General features: G+C 40.3%; 2 protein-coding genes across 4 annotated transcripts in view; one reads left to right on the top strand and one right to left on the bottom strand.

Moving 5' to 3' along the window:
• LOC102827675 (aminoacyl tRNA synthase complex-interacting multifunctional protein 1-like) overlaps window positions 1-1,241 on the bottom strand; it is a 48,156-nt gene extending 46,915 nt beyond the window's left edge. Inside the window, exon 1 of the mRNA XM_006869345.1 lies at window positions 1,115-1,241. Coding sequence (XP_006869407.1) covers window positions 1,115-1,223 — 109 coding nt within the window. The 5' untranslated portion in view covers window positions 1,224-1,241. The remainder of the gene's footprint in view (window positions 1-1,114) is intronic.
• A 20,499-nt stretch (window positions 1,242-21,740) lies between these two features.
• Window positions 21,741-22,788, top strand: part of TBCK (TBC1 domain containing kinase) — a 343,431-nt gene continuing 342,383 nt past the window's right edge. For all 3 annotated transcript variants that reach the window (XM_006869331.1, XM_006869332.1, XM_006869333.1), the window contains exon 1: window positions 21,741-21,933. In XM_006869331.1, the coding sequence (XP_006869393.1) occupies window positions 21,741-21,933 (193 nt within the window). The remainder of the gene's footprint in view (window positions 21,934-22,788) is intronic.

Raw genomic sequence — 22,788 nt, forward strand, 5'->3', positions numbered from 1 at the left:
CAACGACCACACAGATTAAGAGGAGACATTTTAGTTTACATTTTATTTCAGCTAATTTTCTTCATGTCTAAAGTCCATTTCTCTATCAATTTATTCTAAACACAATCTTCCTTTGCGGATGTGTTGTTAAATGTGTTGTTAAATGTTGTTAAATTCTAAACACAATCTTCCTTTGTTGATGTGTTGTTAAATGCCATGGACTTGATTTTGACTCTTAACAACCCTGTGTAGGATTTCCAAAGAGTGGCAGGTGAGTTTGAACTGTGGTCAAGCTGACCTTGAGACCCAGTGTTTTATCCTACAGTGCCACAAATAATACAATTTAAATACACACACACATACACACACACACACACACACACACACACACACGCACATTTATGGAGAAAGAGAGTCCCGGAATATGATAAGCACTAGAATGCAAGGTCTGTCTGAGCTATAAGGTTGGAGGTTTAACTCACCAGCCACTCCTTGGAAACCTTATACGGGGTCGCTATGGGTAGGAACTAACTCAACTGCATTTACCAATAACAACATATACATACAAATAACAACAACATATATATCTCACAATCACTATATACCATTACCATTTGTAATTAATTTATGTTAATCCTAGAAAAGTACTGCTTCAAATTAAAATATTAAAGGAGTACAACTGTTATCACAAATACAATTTAGTAATATCTTATGTGGTAAATAGATCTGTTTTAACTCTCTCAGTATATGGATGCAATTTAAATATCTCTCAGTTATTAAGTTCCTTCGAGTCAGTTTTGACTCACAGCAACCCTGAGCAGGGTTTCCGAGGAGTGGCTGGTGAGTTTGAACTGCCAACCTTGTGGTTCAAACCAACCTTGCGGTCCAACACATCATCCTGCAGGGCACAGCATCCCAGCCCTGCTGTTGTTGTTGTTATGTGCCGTGGAGTCAGTTCCATCTCATAGTGACCCTGTATAGGGTTTCTGAGGCTGTAAATCTTTATGGGAGCAGAAAGCCTCATCTTTCTCCTACAGAACAGCTAGTAGTTTTGAACTGCTGACCTTACGGTTAGCAGCCCAATTTGTAACCACTAAGCTACCAGAGCTCCTTAAAAAGTTAAAAATTTGCTTACTTGCTTTCTCCTTAAGAAGAGCAACTTGCTGCTTAAGATACTCAATAATTTGATCTGCTTCTGCCCCTTTCTGTTCCAGTCTCTTCAGAACAGCATCACTAGTTGCCATTTTTGCCAGGAAACGGCAGAAAATCCTAAATTAAGGGAAAAAAGTGACAAGTTATATGGTGGAAAGAATAAATTTATGATGCAATACACAGACAAAAAGCAGACTAAAAGGATAAACACTTTTTACTTTAACAGATCAGTCTGTTAGAAAAATTAGCTTGTACTGCAAGGTTGGTGGTTCAAACTTACCAGTTGCTCCTCAGAAACCCTATACAGAGTTTTTAAGAGTCAGACCTGACTTGACGGCACTTAACAAGAACAGAGTTAAGATTAAGGAAATGATATAAACAGATGTAATATTCAGTAGAACTAAAGGAACAAAGCAAATTTAAGTCTGAAGGTCTAGTGCAGGTCTTCTAAGGTTTGGTATAATAGTTCTCAGCTCTAGTTCAGAAGGCAAAACTATCCAGAATGAGTCATAAAACATACAAGTGGATAAGAATGTCAAAGAATAATTGGTTTATGAGATTGAAGTAAACTGTTCTAGTTTAAGGGAAAGGGAAAAAAGAAAAAAATTTCACTGGACCACAAAGTTAACTAAATGTGCTGCATTTAAAATATTTACAAGCAAAATCCTCATTTGGTTATGCAATAAGTAAGTTTTTCAGTAGTTTTTATAAACCAATGATGACATATATCCTATGTTGTTGCTGTTAAGTGCCATTGAGCATAACGACCCTGTATAGGAGCAGCTGGTGGGTTTGAACTGTCGACCGTATGGTTCTCAGTCTAGTACTGATCCTATGGTGTCACAACAGGAGTCCTTTATGATATATCATATTATCTTTAAGTATTTAATTGCCATAATTTTCAATATTACTACTAGAGAGGAAGCCTCTTTAAAAGAGAACGGGAGGACATTTTTTCTGCTAGGATAGTCAAATCTCTTGCAATTAAAAAACAAAAACAAAAATAAAATACTTTTGGGAAAATAACAGGAATGATCATAAAATGTATCAATTGTTAACTGGTAGTGGTGATTATGTACCGTGGAGTTGGTTCTGACTCATAGGAAACCCTGTGTAGGGTTTCCGAGGCTGTAAAGCCTCATCCTTTTCCTGTGGAACTGCTGGTAGTTTTGAACTACTGACCTTCAGGTTAGCCCAACTCATAACCACTACACTACCAGAGCTAGTGCCTACTTTTTCTCTATTCCTAGATAACTAATTATAGGTAAATACTATTGTTGTTGTTAAGTGCCAGTGAGTCAGTTCCGATACACAGTGACCTGTATCAGGTTTCCGAGGAGCCACTGGTGAGCTTGAACCTCTGACCCTGCAGTTCAGACCAACTTTGCAGTCTAGCACATTAACCCACAGCACCCACACCAGGATTCTGTAAATACTATACCAATATTAAAAACTTGTCTTCTGAGATCTAAGATTTTTGTTATTACTTTCTAGTAAATTGTATGTGCTAATTAAACTTTTCTTGAATGCTGAGTCATTTGTCATTTTAAGAATAGCATGGGTTATGAATAGTCAGAGATGAAGATGAATCACCAAATATATGTGCTATATCATTCAGTATATAATACTGCTTTCACAGTTTCTGAAGGAATCAGGTTAAAATATACTAAAGTACAAGGGGGATTCAAACAGTTTTTAGAAAAATTCCACTATCTTTTCATTCATTCCATTTTCTCATAAACTTCTTAAGACCACCTACTGCTAGTTCTAAAGATGGATTTGAGATCTTAAAAATTATAGTTTATGTTTTAATGGCAAAAATGTTATAAACTGAATATATAAATTTAGAAACTCAACATTAGTTTTAAGTATACCAATCTCTTTAAACTTTATTTGGAGATTAAACACAATTTTTTAAGTTTAATCATGTAAATTGGATTGAAGAGATAAAATCAACCGATACAAAGCTCACTTCTAAACTTATTGAAAAAATAATAACAACTCATTTTTGCTGAAAATCGTTTTACTGAACTAATTGTATATATGATCAGCTGTCCTGTGTACTGTGGGTTAATGCATTGGATTGCAAAGTTGGTTTGAGCTGCAATCTAGCTATCTTTTCCCCATCAGTCTGTGGTTTGTTTTCTTTTTAAAAAGGGAGCAATAGGAAGTATCTAGTTACTAGGAGCCATTGGTAGCGTAGTGGTTACGAATTGGGCTGTGAGCTGCTCGGTCACCAGTTCGAAACTACCAGCTGTTCCGCGGGAGAAAGAGGAAGCTTTCTGTTCCCATAAAGATTTACAGCCTCAGAAACCCTGTACAGGGTCACTAAGAGTCGGAAACGACTCCACGGCACATAACTACAACAAGGAGCCATCTGAACTACAAGGTCAGTGGGTTCAAGCTCACCAGCAGCTCCTCGGAAACCCTATAGAGGGTGGCTATGGATCAGAACTGACTCGGCAGCATTTAACAACAACAGGAGCAGGGGGATTTATCCTTCCATTGCCCCCCTTTCCTAATTGTGGGTCACCAACTATGGACTGAAAGAAAGTAGGGACAAAAGGTGGAGGAGCCCCAGACTGTGGCAGGCTCTTCAGCAAGGACTTAAGTGACTCCAGCAGGTGAGAGGGGACAGTCACAGCAAACCCACCATCAAGGGGGAAAGAGAGATGCCTCTCAGTTTCTCTTGTGGAAGAGTTTCAGGATTAGGACACTGATCAGGTTCAAGTGGTTCTGCCCCTCACATGATATTGTGTGTTTCTTTATGGAAATGGGACAAGGCCAGTCCTTACTGGTAGACAGTCCTTTGGGACGTATCTTGAAAGGAAGGAAAGACCCTACACTAAGAATGGACAACTTAAATTTTAAGAGGAAGATGATTTTCCTTTGTAATACAGCTTGGTCCCTGTACATATTGGGCAACTCAGTGGTCTGGCCATCCAGTGGGTCCACCAAGTACAATACCATCCTTCAGTTAGATCTTTTTTGCAAAAGACAAGGAAAGGGGAGCAAAGTCTCTTATGTTCAGGCTTTCATGCACCAAAGAGAACATTATAACCAAGGCACGGGTGAAAGGTGCAGGGCTCCCCTGAGCTCTCAGAAGGGTGTCAGCTATCCCTAAAGGAAACTAAAGGCAGTCCTCCAGCTTATAGTCCTCTCAGCAACCCCTGAGGACCAAATGCTGCTTCCAACAAACAGCACCACAAGGAATATACCCATCCCTGTGGGACTTTCAGGAAGTTCTTGGTGTTGTTTTGTTTTAAGTGCTGTTGAGTCAATTTCAACCCATAGCGACCCTGTATAGGGTTTCCAAGGAGCAGCTCGTGAGCTTGAACCACCATCCTTGCAGTTCAAATGACTTTGAAGTCTGATGCATTAGCCCACAGCGCCACACCAGGACTCCCTTCAAGAAGGTGTTGTTATTAAGTGCTGTCAAGTCGATCCTGACCCATAGCAACCCTGTATAGGGTTTCCAAAGAGAAGCTGGTGAGCTTGAACCACCAACCCTGCAAGCTAAATGAGCAGACTGTGAGAGTGCCTGACCCTTCAGTATGGGAGCTTTAAAGAACTGTGAAGACAAATTAGGACGCTTCTCCATAGACATTTATGGGAATTCATTGAGGAATTTCAGCATCTAGCAGGGAATTCTGATCTAACCTGGAAAGAGGTAGTGATCTTACTTGCTCACTGCTGCATTGTGGATGAAAATCGCCAAATAAGCGCTGCAAGACACAAAGCAGACCACACCCAAGAAATGGCCACCCCAGATCAAGACCCTGGGTGGAATTACTAAACTGGTTAAGCAGGGAATGAAGGTAGAGCGGCAGGAGACTACGCAGTAAGGTGCTAACCTATCAGGCATGAGGGAAATTCAGGTTAAGCCTGTCTATTACTCAAAGCTAGATGAAATCACTTAGAATTAAAATGAGAACCCAGCAGCCTTCAAAGGCAGATTAGTAGATGCAATTCAGAAATATATCAATCTAGATCCTGAATCTCCAGAGGTTTATAAATCAATTTGCCCTAGATAGAAGAAGGAAGTCTCAATGAACTGCTGCTAGCTGCCACCTCAGTGTACATTAACTGCAACCAAGATGCAGAGGTGAAAGATCCGCCCAAAGTCAAAATTTACAGGAGCCCCTATTGAGGCCGCTCTTAATCCCTGAGTGCCACAAGATTGTCCTGGCTGGTTAGGCCCAGGCCCCAGGTTTGGAGAAAGCTGCTCTGGCTGTGGAAAACTGGGACATGTACAGGGTGAGTGCCCCAACTGGACCATTAAGAATGCTAAAGAGGAGGGTAGAAGATGCCTTCCCACCTGCTTCCAGTGTGGGTTCATGGGCCACCTCACACTTAGATGCCTAGGAAAAACAGGGAAATGGACCTTACTGAGTCATAAGACAGACTGGGCCCAGGTTCCAACATGTTCCCAAGCAAGCAGATCAAAATCCGGCCTGAGGAGCCTGGGCCCGTGCACATGGAGGTTACCTGTAAGCCACTATCTTTTCTTGTTGACACGGGGCAGCATATTCGGTTTTCATAAACTTTGGTGGTCATAACCCTCCTCTTGTATTGATACTGGAATTGATGAATCATCAGCCTGAAGTTCCTCATCCCACTTCTGGCCTATAGCTGCCAGGGGATGTTATTGGCACACCAATTCCTCATTATTTCCAATTTTCCTGGCCCTCTGATGGGTCAGGATTTTTTTTATAAGTTGGGAACAGTATGACTTTTACCCCTGTAGTCCAGATACAGGAGTCCTGTGTGTGGCGCTATGGGTTAATGTGCAGGACTGCTAAATCAGCTTGAACCACAAAGTCTTCAGTTCAAGCTCACCAGCCGCTCCTTGGAAATCCTATACAGGGTCACATATATGGGAGGGAAGCAACTCGATGGCACTTAACAACATCAACAGTCCAGATGTAAGCAATACAGGAGGAACTGCCATAGAAGAGTGACATTCTTCCTTAGCTGTAAGATTTGGGCAAATGGAAAACCCATAAGCGCCTATATGTCGTTGTTGTTAAGTACTAGTGAGTCAGTTCTGATTCAAAGCGACTCCAAAGAGCAGCTGGTAAGCTTGAACCACTGACCTAGTGGTTCATACCTAAAAGAATGCAGTATAGATTACTGCCAAAAGGAATTCAGGGTTTAGCCCTTACAACACCGCAACTCTGGAACTCTGGAATGCTAATTGAGAGACCATCACCATATAACACCCCTATCCTAGCCATACAGAAGTCAAATGGGAAATGGAGGGCATCACAAAGGGCATTTAATCACAAGCCTATCACTGTTCTCAGTGACAGCTGCAAATTTCTTTAAGGAATATTAAAAAATACTAGCCCGGGGGAAAAAAATAGCAAATTGCTGGGTGTGCCATCCCCCAATTTTCCAAAGTACAGGTTCTCCCAACATATGTCTTTGACTTCCATTCCAAGTACTAACTTGTCCACCATTAGTCCTCCCTTTGGGAAACCTAAGGATACCCAGATACAATTCTCAAGGTAGACTATTGTTGTTGTTAAGTGCCGTCGAATCGATCCCAACCCATAGCAACCCTGTATACGGTTTCTGAGGAGCGGCTGGTGAGCCTGAACTGCCGACCTTGCAGTTCAAACAGCTTTGCAATCTGGCACATTAACCCACAGCACCACACCAAGACTCAATCAAAGGGTCAAAGTTGTGTTATACCCTTTCATCTTGCTCAATATGGTGGTTGTTGCTGTTGGTAAGTGCCGTCCGAGTCGGTTCCAACCCACAGTGACCCTGAATAGGGGTTCTGAGGACGACCTTTGCAGTTCAAAATGACTTTGCAGTCTGGTGCATTAACCTACAGCACCATATAAGGTGGTAGTGGTTATATGCTCTGTATACGGTTTCTGAGGCTGTAAATCTTTTCAGAAGCAGGAAGCCTCATCTTTTACACACAGCTGGTAGCTTTGAACTGCTGACCTTAGGATAGCAGCCTGTACCAGAGCTCCTTAATAATATAATCAGTACCAAGAATCTAACCTGAAACTGCACTGCCAAAGGATTTTGTCCTGGAAGTAGGTATGGAACTAGCTGACAAGCATGTGGGAACTGCAGAGAGGCATAACTCAAAATAGGAAAAGCTCTAGGAAACCCATTGGCACACTGGACTGTAGATGCAACTTGTTGGTCCCCTGGATGCCAACATCTATCAGAGAAAGACTATTTGAAATGAGTTAAGAAAAATCTGAGTCTATACCAGTTGGCCTAGTGAGGTTGAACTTCTGTGCTTAGGACCAGGGACATGGTGGTTATGTGAATAGAGACAATACCACCAAAGAAGTGTGGGCTTTAAGGTGTTTAAATGTGAGTCTTGGTGTGGTGCTGTGGGCTAATGCATCAGACTGCAAAGTCCTCTGACCTGCAAGGTCGGTGGTTCAAGCTCACCAGCTGCTCCTTGAAAACCCTACAATGGGTCGCTAAGGGTGGGAATCGACACGACGGCACTTACCAACAACTTATACGGGCACTGCACAGTAGGATTGTTGAGACCTGTAAATTTATGATTCTCAGATTTATAGGAATTTATAATGTACCAGACCACCGGGTTGCTTTGAACTGTAAGGCTTATGGTTCAAACTCACCAGCTGCTCCTTGGAAACCCTATGCAGGGTCACTATGAGTCGGAACCAACTCGGCGGCACTTAACAACATGTGGTAGCATAGTGGTTATGAGTTGGGCTAGGAACCTCGAAATCAACAATTTGAAACTACTAGTCATTCCATGGGAGAATGATGAGGCTTTCTGTTCCTGTAAAGATTAGAAAGCCCATGCAGGGTCGCTATGAATGGGAACCAACTCCAGGGCACACAAGCACTACCACCACCACCATCCTATACCACCTAGGAGCTAACACCTACTCAGAGAAACACTGAATCTGGAGAGGAGTAGGGCTGATTGACGCAGGAGTGATCTTCTTGGTGACTGCCATGACTGGCCTCACAGGAGGGCACAATGCACAACGACTACACAAACTATTACAAACACCTCGAGGCTGTTGCAGAGTACAGCCCCAAGATGCCAGTATTGCCATAAAAGCACTCCAATATTCTCCTGACCCACTGGCAAAGCAGGTGATGGACCACCAAATAACATCAGACTATCTACTGGCTAGCCAGGGAGGAAGGCGTATGTGCTTTTGCAAATACTACCTGCTGCTTTTATATCAACTCAAGTGGAAAGGTAGAGGAGAGTATAAGGCCTCTTAAACCTAGCCAAGGTTTTAATAGTCAAAAAGAAAAAAAAACTGGAAACATTTGTATAACTATTAAAAGCTGACTTCCCTCAATGACTTGATTTCTCTCTCTTATTGGACCAACAGTGTTGTTGTTAAGTGCCATTGAGTAGGTTCCAACCCACAGCGACCCTATATAGTGTTTCTTAGAAGTCCCTGGTGAACTTTAAACCCTGACCTTGCAGTTCAAACCAATTTTTCATAAATCCACAGTGCCACACTAGGACTTCTTAGGGACCAATAGTGGCTATAATATTACTTTTATTATTTGGTACTTGTGTGTTTAACGTGCTGGTTAAATTTGTATGTTCCAGAATGCAACAGTTCCAAATGAAAATGATGTTGGTGCAAGGCTTCCAACCCATAGCCATGAAACCTTTGGATGCAGCCATAGAAGAAGTGTAGGAGCCAGAACAGAAACTCAGAAGGATCCTAACTAGGCAGGTCACCTTCCAGAATCAGCCAGATGGAAAGTCGCTCTATTTCCCTTAAAGAATTCAGGATTCTACTCTCTAAGGGATGAATGTCAGGGACAGAGCAGGAACCTACAGCCAGTCTAACTGCACCTCAACACTTGGTACTTGAATCAACAATTTCAGGAAACTGAGCACAGCACAACTTCTGAAAAACAGCATTGCTAGACCATCAAAAAGGGTACAAAAATACTTGCTACCTAGATGCTGCCACCAATCTGAATTAAACCCGAGGGAAACAAGCCAAAAACCCTATAAAGGGGGAGAAAGAAAAGGCCAACTCCCAAGAGAGACATCCGCTTTTCCTCTTCTGAGAAGTGTACTATTTATGGCTTAATAAACCTCGCCTACCACTTGCTGCTTTTTATCTGTGTGTGCTCTTTGCGCCAACGTCAAGTGGGTCTTGCTAGATCTGCAGAAGTCAAATTATCGGACCCCAACAAAACCCACCAGCACTCCATGAAGATACACGAGAGCGTAAAGTAGATCACTGGAGCTGACAGGCAGGTCTTTTCCCCCCGGGAATACCTCCTACCGCACATTCACTGGTAAGTAAATTCGCCTGTGATCTTTCCCCGTAACACCTTATCCCTGGTAATCCACATCCCTATTCCCTCATGCCAGCCTTTGGGCGAGACTTCCCACTAGCATGCAAAACCCAGCTTCTTTCTTCTGGAGGCGAGTAAGGGGTCACAATTCACGTCCCCTAGACCTCACACGAAGTTACTCACATGAAGCGGTAGGCCAGGGACTTCAGACAACTTCTATGCCTCTAGTAAATCGGTACAGCCCCTCGCACACCAATGGAAAGAGGAAGGACCCAACTGGCTGTCCCCACTAAATGCCTGAGTTCGCTTACTAAACCTGAAATTCTGTCGGCCCTTTGTTTGCGCAGATTGGTACCACCAACCACATCACGCTCCCCGCCTCTCATTCCCTCCCTCCATATGGCTCTTGTAGTTCTTCTTCAGTCGCTACATTTTATTTCCAGTTCAGGCAAGCGATAGAGAGCCGGAAGTCGGGGACTTTTTTCAGGGTTGAGTCGCGGAGACTGTGAAGTCAAAGATGATGGCCGGGCTGAGTCTCAGAGTGGGGAGGTGGGGGAAAGCGGGGGAACTGTCAGTGGCAGAGCCAGCTCTAGTGCTCCTAATCAGCTTCTGAGCTGGGAATTTCATCTGATTTACCTATCAGGCAAAGCGCAATCTCTGCGCTCCCAGAGCGGAAAAAGTGGTCTGTTTCATAGAACCTCCTTAAGTGCAGGGACTGCTGCAGTAAATAGCAGCCACTACACCAACCTCAGCGGCAGTGTCGGGGTCCTGTGTAGCAGTTTCATCCCCCTTGCCTGTGTGCCCGCCTGCGTCCCCAGACTCAGAGGCAGGTACTGGGTATCCTGTTTTTTGTGTGTCATAGTGGGTGGGGCTGGTGGGAAATCGAGTTACTTAGGTGCAGTAAGTGCCCCCGCATGTTCATGGTGAGAGCTATAAGTGCCCCCGCATGTTCATTGTGAGAGCTGTAGCTGGGATGTGGAGCTTTTTGTTACTGGGTACTGCTTCCATCTCTAGCTACAGTTGCTCTCTCCGATCACACATTTATTTATCATCTTTCTACTGCTTCAAAAAGAAAGGATATTGCTCTCCACATTCATCATATTGGGAACTCTTGATTTAGTTGTCAGCATTTAGACAATAGTTGAAGTTTAACATTCCATTGTGCAGTGAAAGGAAGTGAAAAAGTGCAAGGAAATTACTGTAGAATTGTTAGTGGTTGTTTTCTAAGACCTCTTGTCCCTATTTATGCAAGAAAAACCCAATTTTCCCCCCCCTATGGAACTTTATGTAAAAGATTGCCAACTAGTATTATTTGCCAGTTAAATGTGTGAACTCTTTCATTCCTCATGAAAGCAGCATTTTTGCCACATTTTATTCCTGTTTGAGTCATTTGACTCCAAATTCTTTGAAGGCAGAAATTGTGTCTTGTTCACTATGTCCATCAGCTGAAAAAACATCCAATTTATTAATAAACACAAACCAGCTGCTCTCTACTGGATCCCAACTTAGGGCCCCATGTGTGTCAGAGTAGACCTATGCTGATTTTTTGAATATGCTGAATTTTTGGAAGTAGATCACCAGTGTTACCCATTGATTCTAGGTAGATTCAACCTCCAACCTTTTTGGTTAGTAGCTTAGTGAAACACACTATGTGCTTTGTTGTTAAGTGCTATCAAGTGCATTCCGATTCAGAGACCCTGTTTAGGGTTTCCTAGTAGCAGCTGACCTTGTGGTTCAAATTGACTTTATGGTCAAGTGCTTATCCTACATAAGTACCATACTAGGACTCCATATGCATGTTGTTGTTGTTGTGTGCCGTGGAGTCAGTTCCAACTCATAGCGACCCTGTACAGGGTTTCCGAGGCTGTAAATCTTTACGGGAGTAGAACGCCTCATCTTTCTCCCGCGGAACAGCTGGTAGTTTCGAACTGCTGACCTTGGGGCTCACAGCCCTATTCGTAACCGCTAATTTTCAGGTCCAAGTACTTACTTAATGTTTCTTTCCAACCTGATTACTTATCTCAGCTCCCCCCGTCCTCACCCTTAATAGCCCTCTTCCACTCATCAAGTGTGTCATCTATAAGTATGTATGTGCATTTAGGACAAGCTTTTATATATACACAAATTGGAGTCCTTATGTGGTGCTGTGGATAAGGCGCTGGACTGCAAAGTCGGTGGTTGAAGTTCACCAGCCTCTCCTCGGAAACCCTATACAGGGTCGCTATGGGTTGGAACTGACTCCATGACACTTAACAATAACAACAACAACAACAGGTAGTTGAAGCAGAACACTGAACTGTTTTATGCTAATGCAGTGCGCTTTATTTCTTTGATTCCTACACATCTTATTTATTTGGTTCTTTTCATTTTTAGTTTTCTAAGGAGCTCTGGTAGCGTAGTAGTTACGAATCGGGCTGCAAACTGCAAGGCCAGCAGTTCGAAACTACCAGCTGTTCCGTGGGAGAAAGATGAGGCTTTCTGCTCCTGTAAAGATTTACAGCCTCAGAAAACCTGTACAGGGTCGCTATGAGTTGGAAACAACTCCACAGCACACAACCACCACCACCAATTAGTAAGCTCAAAATCAAACCATTGCCTTCAAGTTGATTCTAATTTTTGGTGACCCTGGAAGAATAAAGTAGAATAGTCCATAGTATTTTCAAGGTGGTAAATCCTTACAGACGCAGCCTGCCACAACATCCTCCCATATAGCAACTGTGGGTTCAAACCAACAAACTTATAGTTGGCAGCTGAGTGCTTTCAACACTGTGCTACCAAGGCTTCTTATCTAACTAATTGTTGTTTATGAGCGCTCTTGAGTTGGTTCCAACTCATAGTGACTCTGGATAGGGTTTCTGAGGAACGGATGGTGAATTTGAGGAATATAATTGAAATTTGAATGGCATATTGTGGTTGTTATTGTTGTTGTTAAATACCATCAAGTTGATTCCGACACATACTGACCCTCTATAGGTTTTCTGAGGAGTGGCTGGTGGATTTGAATCACCAACTTTGTGTTTAGTAGCCATTATCCTATAGTGCCACATAATTGTATAAGAAAATGTAATAGTATGCTGTTTCATTGTTCCTACATTCAGATTTATTCTTCAAAATAATCACTTTTAATCTTTTCTAATATCTAATGGCTGTTCAAATTCACCAGCTACTCCTTGGAAACCCTGTACAGGCTCACTATGAGGTACAGAACCGACTCAACGGCACTTAACAAAAAGCACAGACCTAATGTGGCACTAGGATTGGACCACAAGGGTGGTTTTAATCACAAGGTTGGCAGTTCAAACACACCAGTCAACCTTTGGAAACCCTTCGCAGTGTTTCCATGAATGAGAACTGACTCAAGGGCACTTAGCAACAACAACAAAAAAATGATAAAATGAGATAGTAGTGACTCTACCTTTTTTCTGCTTCCACAAAATCACATCTGCCCCAATTTATCCTTAGCTGAGCCTTGACTTGTACCTTATCAAGGTTGTTAATATTTATACTTATGATAGATTAAATTGCGTACCCCCAAAAAATGTTTTAAATTCTAATCCTGTGAATTTCTATGCCTGAAGAAACAAAGACTTAAAGAGTTGACTGAATATCAAATGAGGTGTTTCAACAAATGGATATAATGCTGGAAGATTTCACTTATAAGCCAAGAAATTTGGAAAATGGCTACCTAGCCAACAGACTGGAATAGATCCAAATTTGTGCCCATTTCCAAAGAAAGTTAACCCAGCAGTACATGGACATTCTCAAGCAATATCATTGTCACACAAAACTAAAATTTTGCTGAAGATAATTAGAAAATGATTACAGCAATACAACAACAGGGAACTGCCAGAAACCCAAGCTCAATTCAGAAGAGGACATAGAGCAAATGATATCATTGCTGATGTCAGATAGGTCTTGACTGAAAGCAGAGAATACCAGAAAGATGTTTACCTGTGTTTTTTGTTGGCTATGCAAAGGCATGTGGAGCATAACAAATTATGGATATCTCTGAGAATTCCAGAACCTTAATTGTGCTCATGAAGTACTTGTACATTGACAAAAGGGCAGTTATTTGAACAGAACAAGGGGATAGTGTATGGATGAAAATCAAGAAAGATGTGCCGCTGAGCTGTATCTTTTCACCATACTTTTCAGTCGTTATGCTGAGCAATCCAAGAAACTGAGTAATAATGAAGAAAAATGCAGTATCAGGATTTTGTTGTTGTTGTTGTTAGGTGCCATCAAGTCGGTACCTACTCATGTTGTTGTTGTTAAGTGCCATTGAGTTGATTCCGACCCATAGCGACCCTGTATAGGATTTCCAAGGAGCAGCTGGTGAGCCTGAACCACCGACCTTGCAGTTCAAACGACTGTGCAGTCTGATGCATTAGCCCACATTGCCACACCAGGACTCCTAGCGACCCTATATATCAGGATTGGAGGAAGACTAATAACCTATAAAATGCAAATAATATAACCTTGCTGAAAGTAAAGAGGACTTGAAGCATTTATGATGAACATCAAAGACTGTTATAGCCTTCAGAATGGATTGCATTTCAACATAAAACAAAATTCCTCACAAATGGATCAATAAGCAACATCCTGATAAATAAAGATTGATGTTGTGAAGGATTTAATTTGAATTGCATTTATAGTCTATGCTCATCCAAGGAATAGTCAATAAATCAAACAACCTATTGCATCGGCTAAATCTGTTGTAAAAGATTCTTTAAAGTGTAAAAAGCAAAGATGTCACATTGAGGACTAAGGTGCATTTTATACAAGCCATCGTATTTACTGTCACCTCTAATGGGTGGGAAAGATGACTGCTAATGGATATGGAAAAATGGAGAAGAACTGATGCCTTTAAATTATGGTGTTTGCAAAGAATATTGAATATACCATGGACTGCCAGAAGAACTAAGACATCTGTCTTGGAGGAAGTCCTGTCAGATTGTTCTATAGAAGCAAAGATAGCAACACTTTGTCTAACGTGTCAAATATTATAAGTTCTTGGAAAAGAGTATTATGCTTGGTAAACCTGAGAGTCAGTGGTGAAAACATAGAAAACCATCAGTAAAATGGATTCACACATTGGCTGCAATAGTGGACTAAAACATAACAATTGTGAGGATGACAGATGACTGGATAGTGTTTTCGTTCTGTTGTCTGTAGAGCCATTATGAGTTGGAACCCACTCATTGGATGACCCCCAGCAACAAGCATGTTGTTGTTAAGTGTCATCAAGTCTGTTGAGACTTATAGTGACCCTGTATAGGATTCCCGAGGCTGTAAAATTTTTACAGGAGCAGAAAGCCTTATATTTCTCCCACAGAGCGACTGGTGGACTCAAACTACTGACCTTGTGGTTCATAGTCCAGTGCTTATCTTACAGTGCCACCACACTCCTCAGCAACAAGCATGCTTGTGGTTATATATAATCCCATTTGGGAATGTTTTGTCTTTGCTAAGTTTATGAAGTTCCTTGTAGGAACAACTCTTAAGAATGGACTGTTCTAATGCCTATTGTATAAAAATGTTAAGTTAATAATGAAGGAATGCATGCATTACTTTGTGATTCTCATAAAAACATTGTGAGTCTACGCCATCCTCACAACCTTAACTGTGCTTGAGCCTTATTGCAGCCACTATGTCAATTGAAGGTTGTTGCTGTTATGAAGTGTTGTTGAGTGTGTTCTGAGTTATAGAGAATGGTGGGTTTGAATCTGGCCTACCAGTTCAATGCTCAAATTGAAGAATAGTTGTTGTTGTTGTTAAGTACCATGGAGTCAGTTATACGTCTAGTGACCCAGTATAGGGTTTCCAAGAAGCTGGTGGTTTGAACTGCTGACTTTGTGAAAGGTGTTGTTGTTATGTGTTGTCAAGTTGGTTCTGACTTATACTGATTTCTGAGGCTGTAGGTCTTTGTAGAAGCAGAAGTCCTCATCTTTCTCCTATGGAGCAGCTGGTAGACTCAAGCCATCAACCTTGTGGTTAGCAGTCCAGGGCTCATTGTATGGAGTGACTACGCTCCCCTTGTGAAGGATGTTGTTGTTAAGTGCTGTTGAGTCAGTTTGACACATAACAACCCTGTATAGGGTTTCCAAGAAGCAGCTGGTAAGCTTGAATGGCACTGACCTTGTGGGTCACACTGACTTTGCAGTCCAGTGCATTAACACACTTGGGGATAACAAATCCAGGGATTTCAAGCTCAAGTCTTTGATTGTGTATCACTTCCTAAATCCAAAGGTACTTTGCCGTATTTTTAAAGCATGCCTTCTAGTCATTTGAAAGACAAATGCAAGGATTTAGGTTACATTTGACATCTTTGAAAAGTGATATTTGAACCATATTGTCCCTGCTGTTGAACATTATTGCTTGGCCAGAAAAATTTCTTTCAGGATCCTGTTTGTGATTGACAACATATCCTGACATTCATGCACTTCAGATGACTTTTACCTCAAGTAAATGTTATATTGCTACCCCCAACCCCACATCACTACTTCAGCCAATGGATCAGGGACTCATTGCCTCTTGAAGGCCTATTATTTACTAGCCTTCTCATAAACTTGTCAGGACTGTGAAAGATGATGTGATGAGTTTAAGGAACATCTACAATACCATCAGAAATATTGCTGGTTCTTGCAATGAGGTAAAGAATTCAAATATGAAAGGAATGTGGAACAAACTGTGCCCCCTATTCACATGTGCTTTACTTGGGTGTACAGCATAACTGAAGCCAGGCAAACTGTGGTTGATATTGATAATCAACTGCAGTTGGACATCAGTGAAAATTATGTCATGTAATTTCAGGATTCCCATGGTAAAGAACTAACCAATGAAGACCTTATGGAACTAAAGTAGCAAATGACAACATTTAAGAAATAAGACTGGGACCTAAAAGCTCCAGAACTGAAAAAGTTTTTCACAAAAGAGTTGGCTGAAGAATTTTGTGTCAATGAAGCACGGTTGGCAAAGTTAAAACAGCAAGATCCTAATAAAAAGAGGTTCCCCAAAGTTTGCTGTACAGTTACCTAGGACCTCACCTGCTACGAGACCTTATGATGAGAAAAATAAGAGCTCTGTATAATCTTCCCTTGATGCTTACTTCAGGACATTAACTTCTGTTATAATGTTGACCCCTCTAGCAGGAGAATCAATCCCTGACTTTCCAGTACCAGATCCATCTTCTCCAACACCAGGCCCATCATTTTCAACAGTAGCCGTCTCATCATCATCTTCTGCAGCATTATTCAATTAGTAATGAATAACTTAACATGCAAGACATTGATGAAACAAGAATGTTAACATTTTTTCATAACGAGTTTTATGTAGAGATTTAAAAATTTTTGATAAAGTCTAAATGATCAAATTTGCCTTTTAGGGTCCTTTTTTTTTCTTTCATGTATCCCATTCAAGACATCTTTGCCTTGCCTAAGACTGTAAAAATATTCTCTATTCCAGAACACTTAATTGTACTTCTGAGAAATCTGTACCTGGACCAAGAGGCAGTTGTTCGAACAGAGCATGGGAACACTGAATGTTTTAAAATTGGGAAAGGTGTGCGACAGGATTGTGTTCTTTCACCATACTTGTTCAATATGTATGCTGAGCAAATAATACGAGAAGCTGGGTTCTATGAAGGAAAACATGGCGTCAGGATTGGAGGAAGACTTATTAACAACCTGAGATATGCAGATGATACAACCTTGCTTGCTGAAAGTGAAGAGGACTTAAAATATTTACTGATGAAGATCAAAGAGCACAGCCTTACGTATGGATTACAACTCAATGTAAAGAAAACAAAAATCCTCACCACTGGACCAATAAACAACATTCTTATCAATGGAGAAAAGATTGAAGTTGTCAAGGACTTCATTCTTCTTGGATCAACTATCAACACTCGCGGAAGCAGCAGTCAAGAGATCAGATGACGTACTGCATTGGGCAAATCTGTTGCACAGAAACTTTTTAAAGTATTGAAGAGCAGAGATGTCAGCTTGAGGACTAAGGTGCACCTGACCCAAGCCATGGTATTTTCAATAACCTCATATGGATGCGAAAGCTGGACTGTGAATAAGGAAGATCATAAAAGAATTGATGCCTTTGAGTTGTGGTGTTGGAGGAGAATACTGAAAGTGCCATGGACTGCCAAAAGAACCAATAGATCTGTTTTGGAAGAAGTGCAACCAGAGTGCTCCTTGGAGGCCAAGATGGCTAAGCTTCATCTCTCATACTTTGGACACATTGTCCGGAGAGAACAGTCGCTGGAGAATGGTGGCATGATGGGTAAGGTGGAGGGTCAGAGAAAAAGAGGAAGACCCCAACGAGATGGATCAGCCAGGTGGCATCATTGATGGCGTCAAGTGTGGCGGCGGTAGTGAGGTTGGCCCAGGATTGGACATTGTTTCGTTCTTTGCATGGGGTCGCTATGAGTCGGTTCCGACTTGATGGCACCTGACAACAACAACAACAACATGTTTTCTTTTAGAACATTAATAGTTTTAACTTTTACATTTAGGTCTGTGATCCATCTCATATTAATATTTATGCATGGTGTTATCAATTAAGGTTTCCACATGGAGGGTTCTTGTTTTTACCATGTGGATATTCTATAGTTCCATCATCATTTGTTAAAAAGATTGTACTTGCCATCATTGAATTTCTTGGCCTTTGTTGAAAATTGAATTCTTATATTATTTATCTTAAATCCATGACATATGTACTATGTAGCAAATACGCATATATGAATATTTATAAATGGATGTTGTTGTTAAGTGCCATCAAGTCGGTTCTAGCTCACAGAGACCCTATGTAGGGTTTCCAAGGTGAGTTGGAACTGTTAGTGAGTTGGGACCTCCAATCCTGTAATTCATACCGACCCTGCAGTCCAGTGCATTATCCTGAAGTGCCACACTAGAACTCCAAATGGGTATAGATTATATGATACAGAAATTATGAACCACATGAGAATACTAGTTGATAAGTGGTGAGGTAATTAGTGTTCATATATTTCTATATCAAATGGTTATAGATTATATGATATAAAAATTATGAAGCATACTAATAATATGAACACCAATTCTCATGTAGTTTTAATGAGAAGTTCCTTGATTATTAATGAGATTATTTAATTGAGATTTTTGACACTTTTTATGGGTTCTTCCCTAATAACATCTCTGCTCTTTACCTAGTGATGACCCTATCCTGAGTTTCTATTTTATTAAAAGATCATTATTATTTTTTAGTATAGGTTCACTAAATCTATGAGTATTCCTTAACTGTTTATCATTTAGTTTTGCTTCTTTTTCTAGCTTTATGAAAATGGTGTAAATTTTGTGTGCCTTTTTCCCCACTCAGTGTTATAGTTCTTCAATTCATTGATGATCTTTTTTTTTTTGGTGCTTATTTCTCATTCTAGGCAATCTTCCCTTAGGTAAATGTAGCAAAACTTGCTTAACCACTCACATTTATGTTGTTTCTAGTTTGGAGATATGAAAAACAATACTTCTCTAATTGTTTTTTTTTTTTGTATGTATCACCTGTTGTACATGTGTCAAAATTTTGGCAGGAGTGGAAAAACAAAATAGTGCCAAATTTTTTCCAAAGTCATTCTAACACTTTACACCCCCCACTTGAAGTGAGGAAGTCCTGGTGTGGTGCTGTGGGTTAATGCGCTGAACTCTAAAGTCTATTTGAACCTCAAGGTCAGCAGTTCAAGCTTACCAGCCGCTCCTTGTAAGCCCTATACAGGGTTGCTATGGGTTGGAACCAACTTAACAATAACAACAACTGAAAGTGGAAGAAAATTCCTATTTCTCCATACCCTTACCAATATTATACATTATCAGATTTCTTAATTTTTATCGATTTGGTGGGTGTAAATTTTTATGTGGTTTTAGTGAGCAGTCCCTTGGTTATTAAAGGGGTGTTTATCTTCTCATGTGTTCATTTCCCTTATTCTTTTGTGAATTATGCTTTACCTATAATCTTATGGTTTTACGAAATGGCTAGACTATTTTCTCAAATCTCTCTAAACCTATTAGAGTCTTTTTTTTAAGGTTTCTGTTTTTAATTTCAGAAGTATTTTGGTTTCCGATCTCTTTGATTTATTTTATTCTTTGCCTTTCTTTGCAGTAGTTTTTCCTCAGTTCTCTGATGATTCCTGTACCATTTATAATTTTAGAGTTATGGAAGGTTTTGTGTGGGGTCTTTGTATATTTGCATTGTTGTTGTTGTTGTTGTTAAGTGCCATCGAGTCAGTTTCGACCCATAGTGACCCTGTATAGGGTTTCCAAGGAGCAACTGGTGAGCCTGAACCACCGACCTTGTAGTTCAGACAGCTTTGCACTCTGGCAAATTAACCCACACACCACACCAGGACTCTGTGGCCTGTTGAATAGCTAAGTTTATTTGAGAATGGCTGGATGGCGAGACATATTATATCTGGGTCTTAGAAACTATAGAATTGGGAAAAGTTTGCTTTTGGCACCAGCACCCATTATCAGCTACTGTATTCTCCTCAGACAGTTTGCTTAATTTTTTTTAAGAAAGAATGTTATAAGTTTTTGTGCTTTGTTTTTTAAATTTATTTTTGCCTTTTAATTTATGTTTGTAAGGTAAACACTTGGTCAATATTGGAGGACTTGTGGCAGAGTTACCTGTTTTATTTTTCGGCTCTTCTTGTCTTGCTGTTTTCAGACTTTCTTCTGACTGCTGTTCCTGACTCCTCTGAGTCTGAAGCCTATAAATCTGAAGAGGCCAAACAGACTTCTTGAGTATCATAAACTGCAATTTTCTCCTTTCTGTCTTATGACACTTCTCTTCCGTAAGCATTTTGTTTTTCAGACAAAGGCTCTCTATCTTGTTATAAGGTTGTGCATTAAAAAACAACAACAAAAACTTAAAAATATTTTTTATGAGATTTCTGGACATTCATGAAAAAAGGAGTTTATCTTGGATGACAATTTGAATATATTTATTTTAAAAGCTGAGAAGAGGAGAAGGCTGTACTTGACTAATGGAATGTCTTTTTCATGAAATACTTGGGTGAAAGAGAAATTTTATCAGGAGCCTTTTTAGTTGTTTCCTTGATGCAATTCAAATTGATTTAAAGCAAGTTTCTTAATTTCTGTGCTTCCCTATTACAAAATTGTGGGGCATAATTTACTCTGGAGTCCATGCAAGTAAGACTCCCCTCAGATTCTACATATGGAGCATTTACATACAAACTGGGGTACACAGCAACTCCACACTATAAGCACTGGACTGCAAGCCACATGGTTGGCAGTTCAAGTCCACCAGCCTCTCTACAAGAGAAAAATGAAGCTTTCTCCTCCCACAAAGATTTGAAGCCTCAGAAACCCTATTCAGGGTCCCTATGAGTTGGAACCGACTCAACACCACACAACAACAACCTATAAACTGGAGGCAATAACAATCAGTCTTGTTGAGAGGGTTATGTAAAGAATCTAGCACATGCACAAAATCTTGATTAGCTACGTAATTAACATTGGAGAGTCTTGTGTTTTCACGGTTCATTTTACTATTGTGAGAGCCTTTTACTACTGTGAGTGCCTTAGTTGTACCTATGAGTAAGTTACAACTCTTAGTGACCCTGTATAGGGTTTCCACGACTACAAATCTTTACAGGAGCAGAAAGTCTCATCTCTCTCACATGGAGCAGCTGATGGATTCAAACTGCTGACCTTGAGGTTAGCAGCCCAGCGCATGACCAGTGCTAATTATTTACTTTCTGGGTGGTATCTATATTTCTTCTTTCCTCATTCTGTGAGAAGGGAAGGTTTTTGATAGTCTGTGATTTATTCAAACTTTTGATAAAAAGAAGAACCTTATTGATAAGAATGTGTAATAGTAGTGTAGTGGTTACAAGTCGGGCTGCTAACCTCAAGGTCATCAGTTTGAAACTACCATCCATTCTGTGGTAGAAAAATGAGACTTTCTGCTCTCGTAAAGACTTACAGGGTCGCTATGAGATGGAACCAACTCCACAGCACATAACCACTACCACCACCACCAAAATTCTTAAAGCTTTTAGGTTTCATTGAACATGAAATGCTCTTCCATTTATTTTATGTAAGTCCTTGAAGATCTTTGTGATTGATTTAGAACTTCAATATAAATTTGTTCTTCTGTTTTTTCCTACTTTAATATTACCTGAGAAAAGTTTTTAATTTTGATGTATACTATGTTTATATTATTAATCATTTTTAAGGTGTAAAAACAACTGGCTTAATGTTTGGTTGATCATAAAATTCTGTTTTTCCTAGGTATTTCTAGAAGACTTAAGGCTGAAAATGTTTCCTTTGAAGGATGCTGAAATGGGCGCCTTTACCTTCTTTGCCTCAGCTCTGCCACATGATGTTTGTGGAAGCAACGGGCTTCCTCTCACACCAAATTCCATTAAAATTTTAGGACGTTTTCAAATCCTTAAGACCATTACACATCCAAGACTGTGCCAATATGTGGATATTTCTAGGGGAAAGCACGGTGAGTATTTGTTTTCTGTTTGTTTTTCCTATTTTGTGTTCTTTACTCTGGTGTCCTGGTGTTGCATTATAGGATTAGCATTGGACTGCTAATTGCAAGGTCTGTGGTTCAAACCCATTCGCCACTGTTAGAAAACCCTATACACAGCCACTAAGAATCAGAAACGAGTAAACAGCACTTAACAATGGTAACGCTGTTATCCTGATTAAGTTATAAATACAATGGAAATAAAGAGAAATCTATATATATACATACTTTCCCATTTATTTGCAAATCTTCCAGGTAAAATCCAAACTTCTAATAAAAAAATTACATACAAGATCTTTCATAATCTTGTTTCTCCTGACCTTTCTAGATCTTATTTCTTGTTGTTTCTATTGCTTTAATGATCCACTGCAGCCATGCTGAGTAACTTGTTTTCTTGACTTCTCAATATCCTTGCTTTTAGACTTTGCTGTTTCCTCTGTGGGGCCACTTCTACTCTTTCCCTGGCAACCCTTCAAATGTTAGCTTACAGTGTCACTTTCCATGCAAGCTTTGCTACAATCTGAGCTAAATTTCTTTCATGCTTTTTATAGCTTTTATCATATTTTATTATTATTTTCTATTAAATTTGTTGAGGATTCTAACTTCTTGAGGCTAAGGAGTAAATGATCTTTACTCAGACAATAAATACTATGCTAGACACATAGAAGATACTCAACAAATGTTTGCTGAGTGAATGTATGATTGAATAAATAAATGAGTACCTCTGAAGGATTGTTTCACAAATCTGAAAATCAGCATTTTAATTTTACCTTTCAAGGAAGCTAAGGAGCTCTGGTAGCGTAGTGGTTATGAATCGGGCTGCGAGTC

This window comes from Chrysochloris asiatica, unplaced genomic scaffold (assembly GCF_000296735.1).
Source record: "Chrysochloris asiatica unplaced genomic scaffold, ChrAsi1.0 scaffold00129, whole genome shotgun sequence".
Classification (NCBI taxonomy): Eukaryota; Metazoa; Chordata; class Mammalia; order Afrosoricida; family Chrysochloridae; genus Chrysochloris; species Chrysochloris asiatica.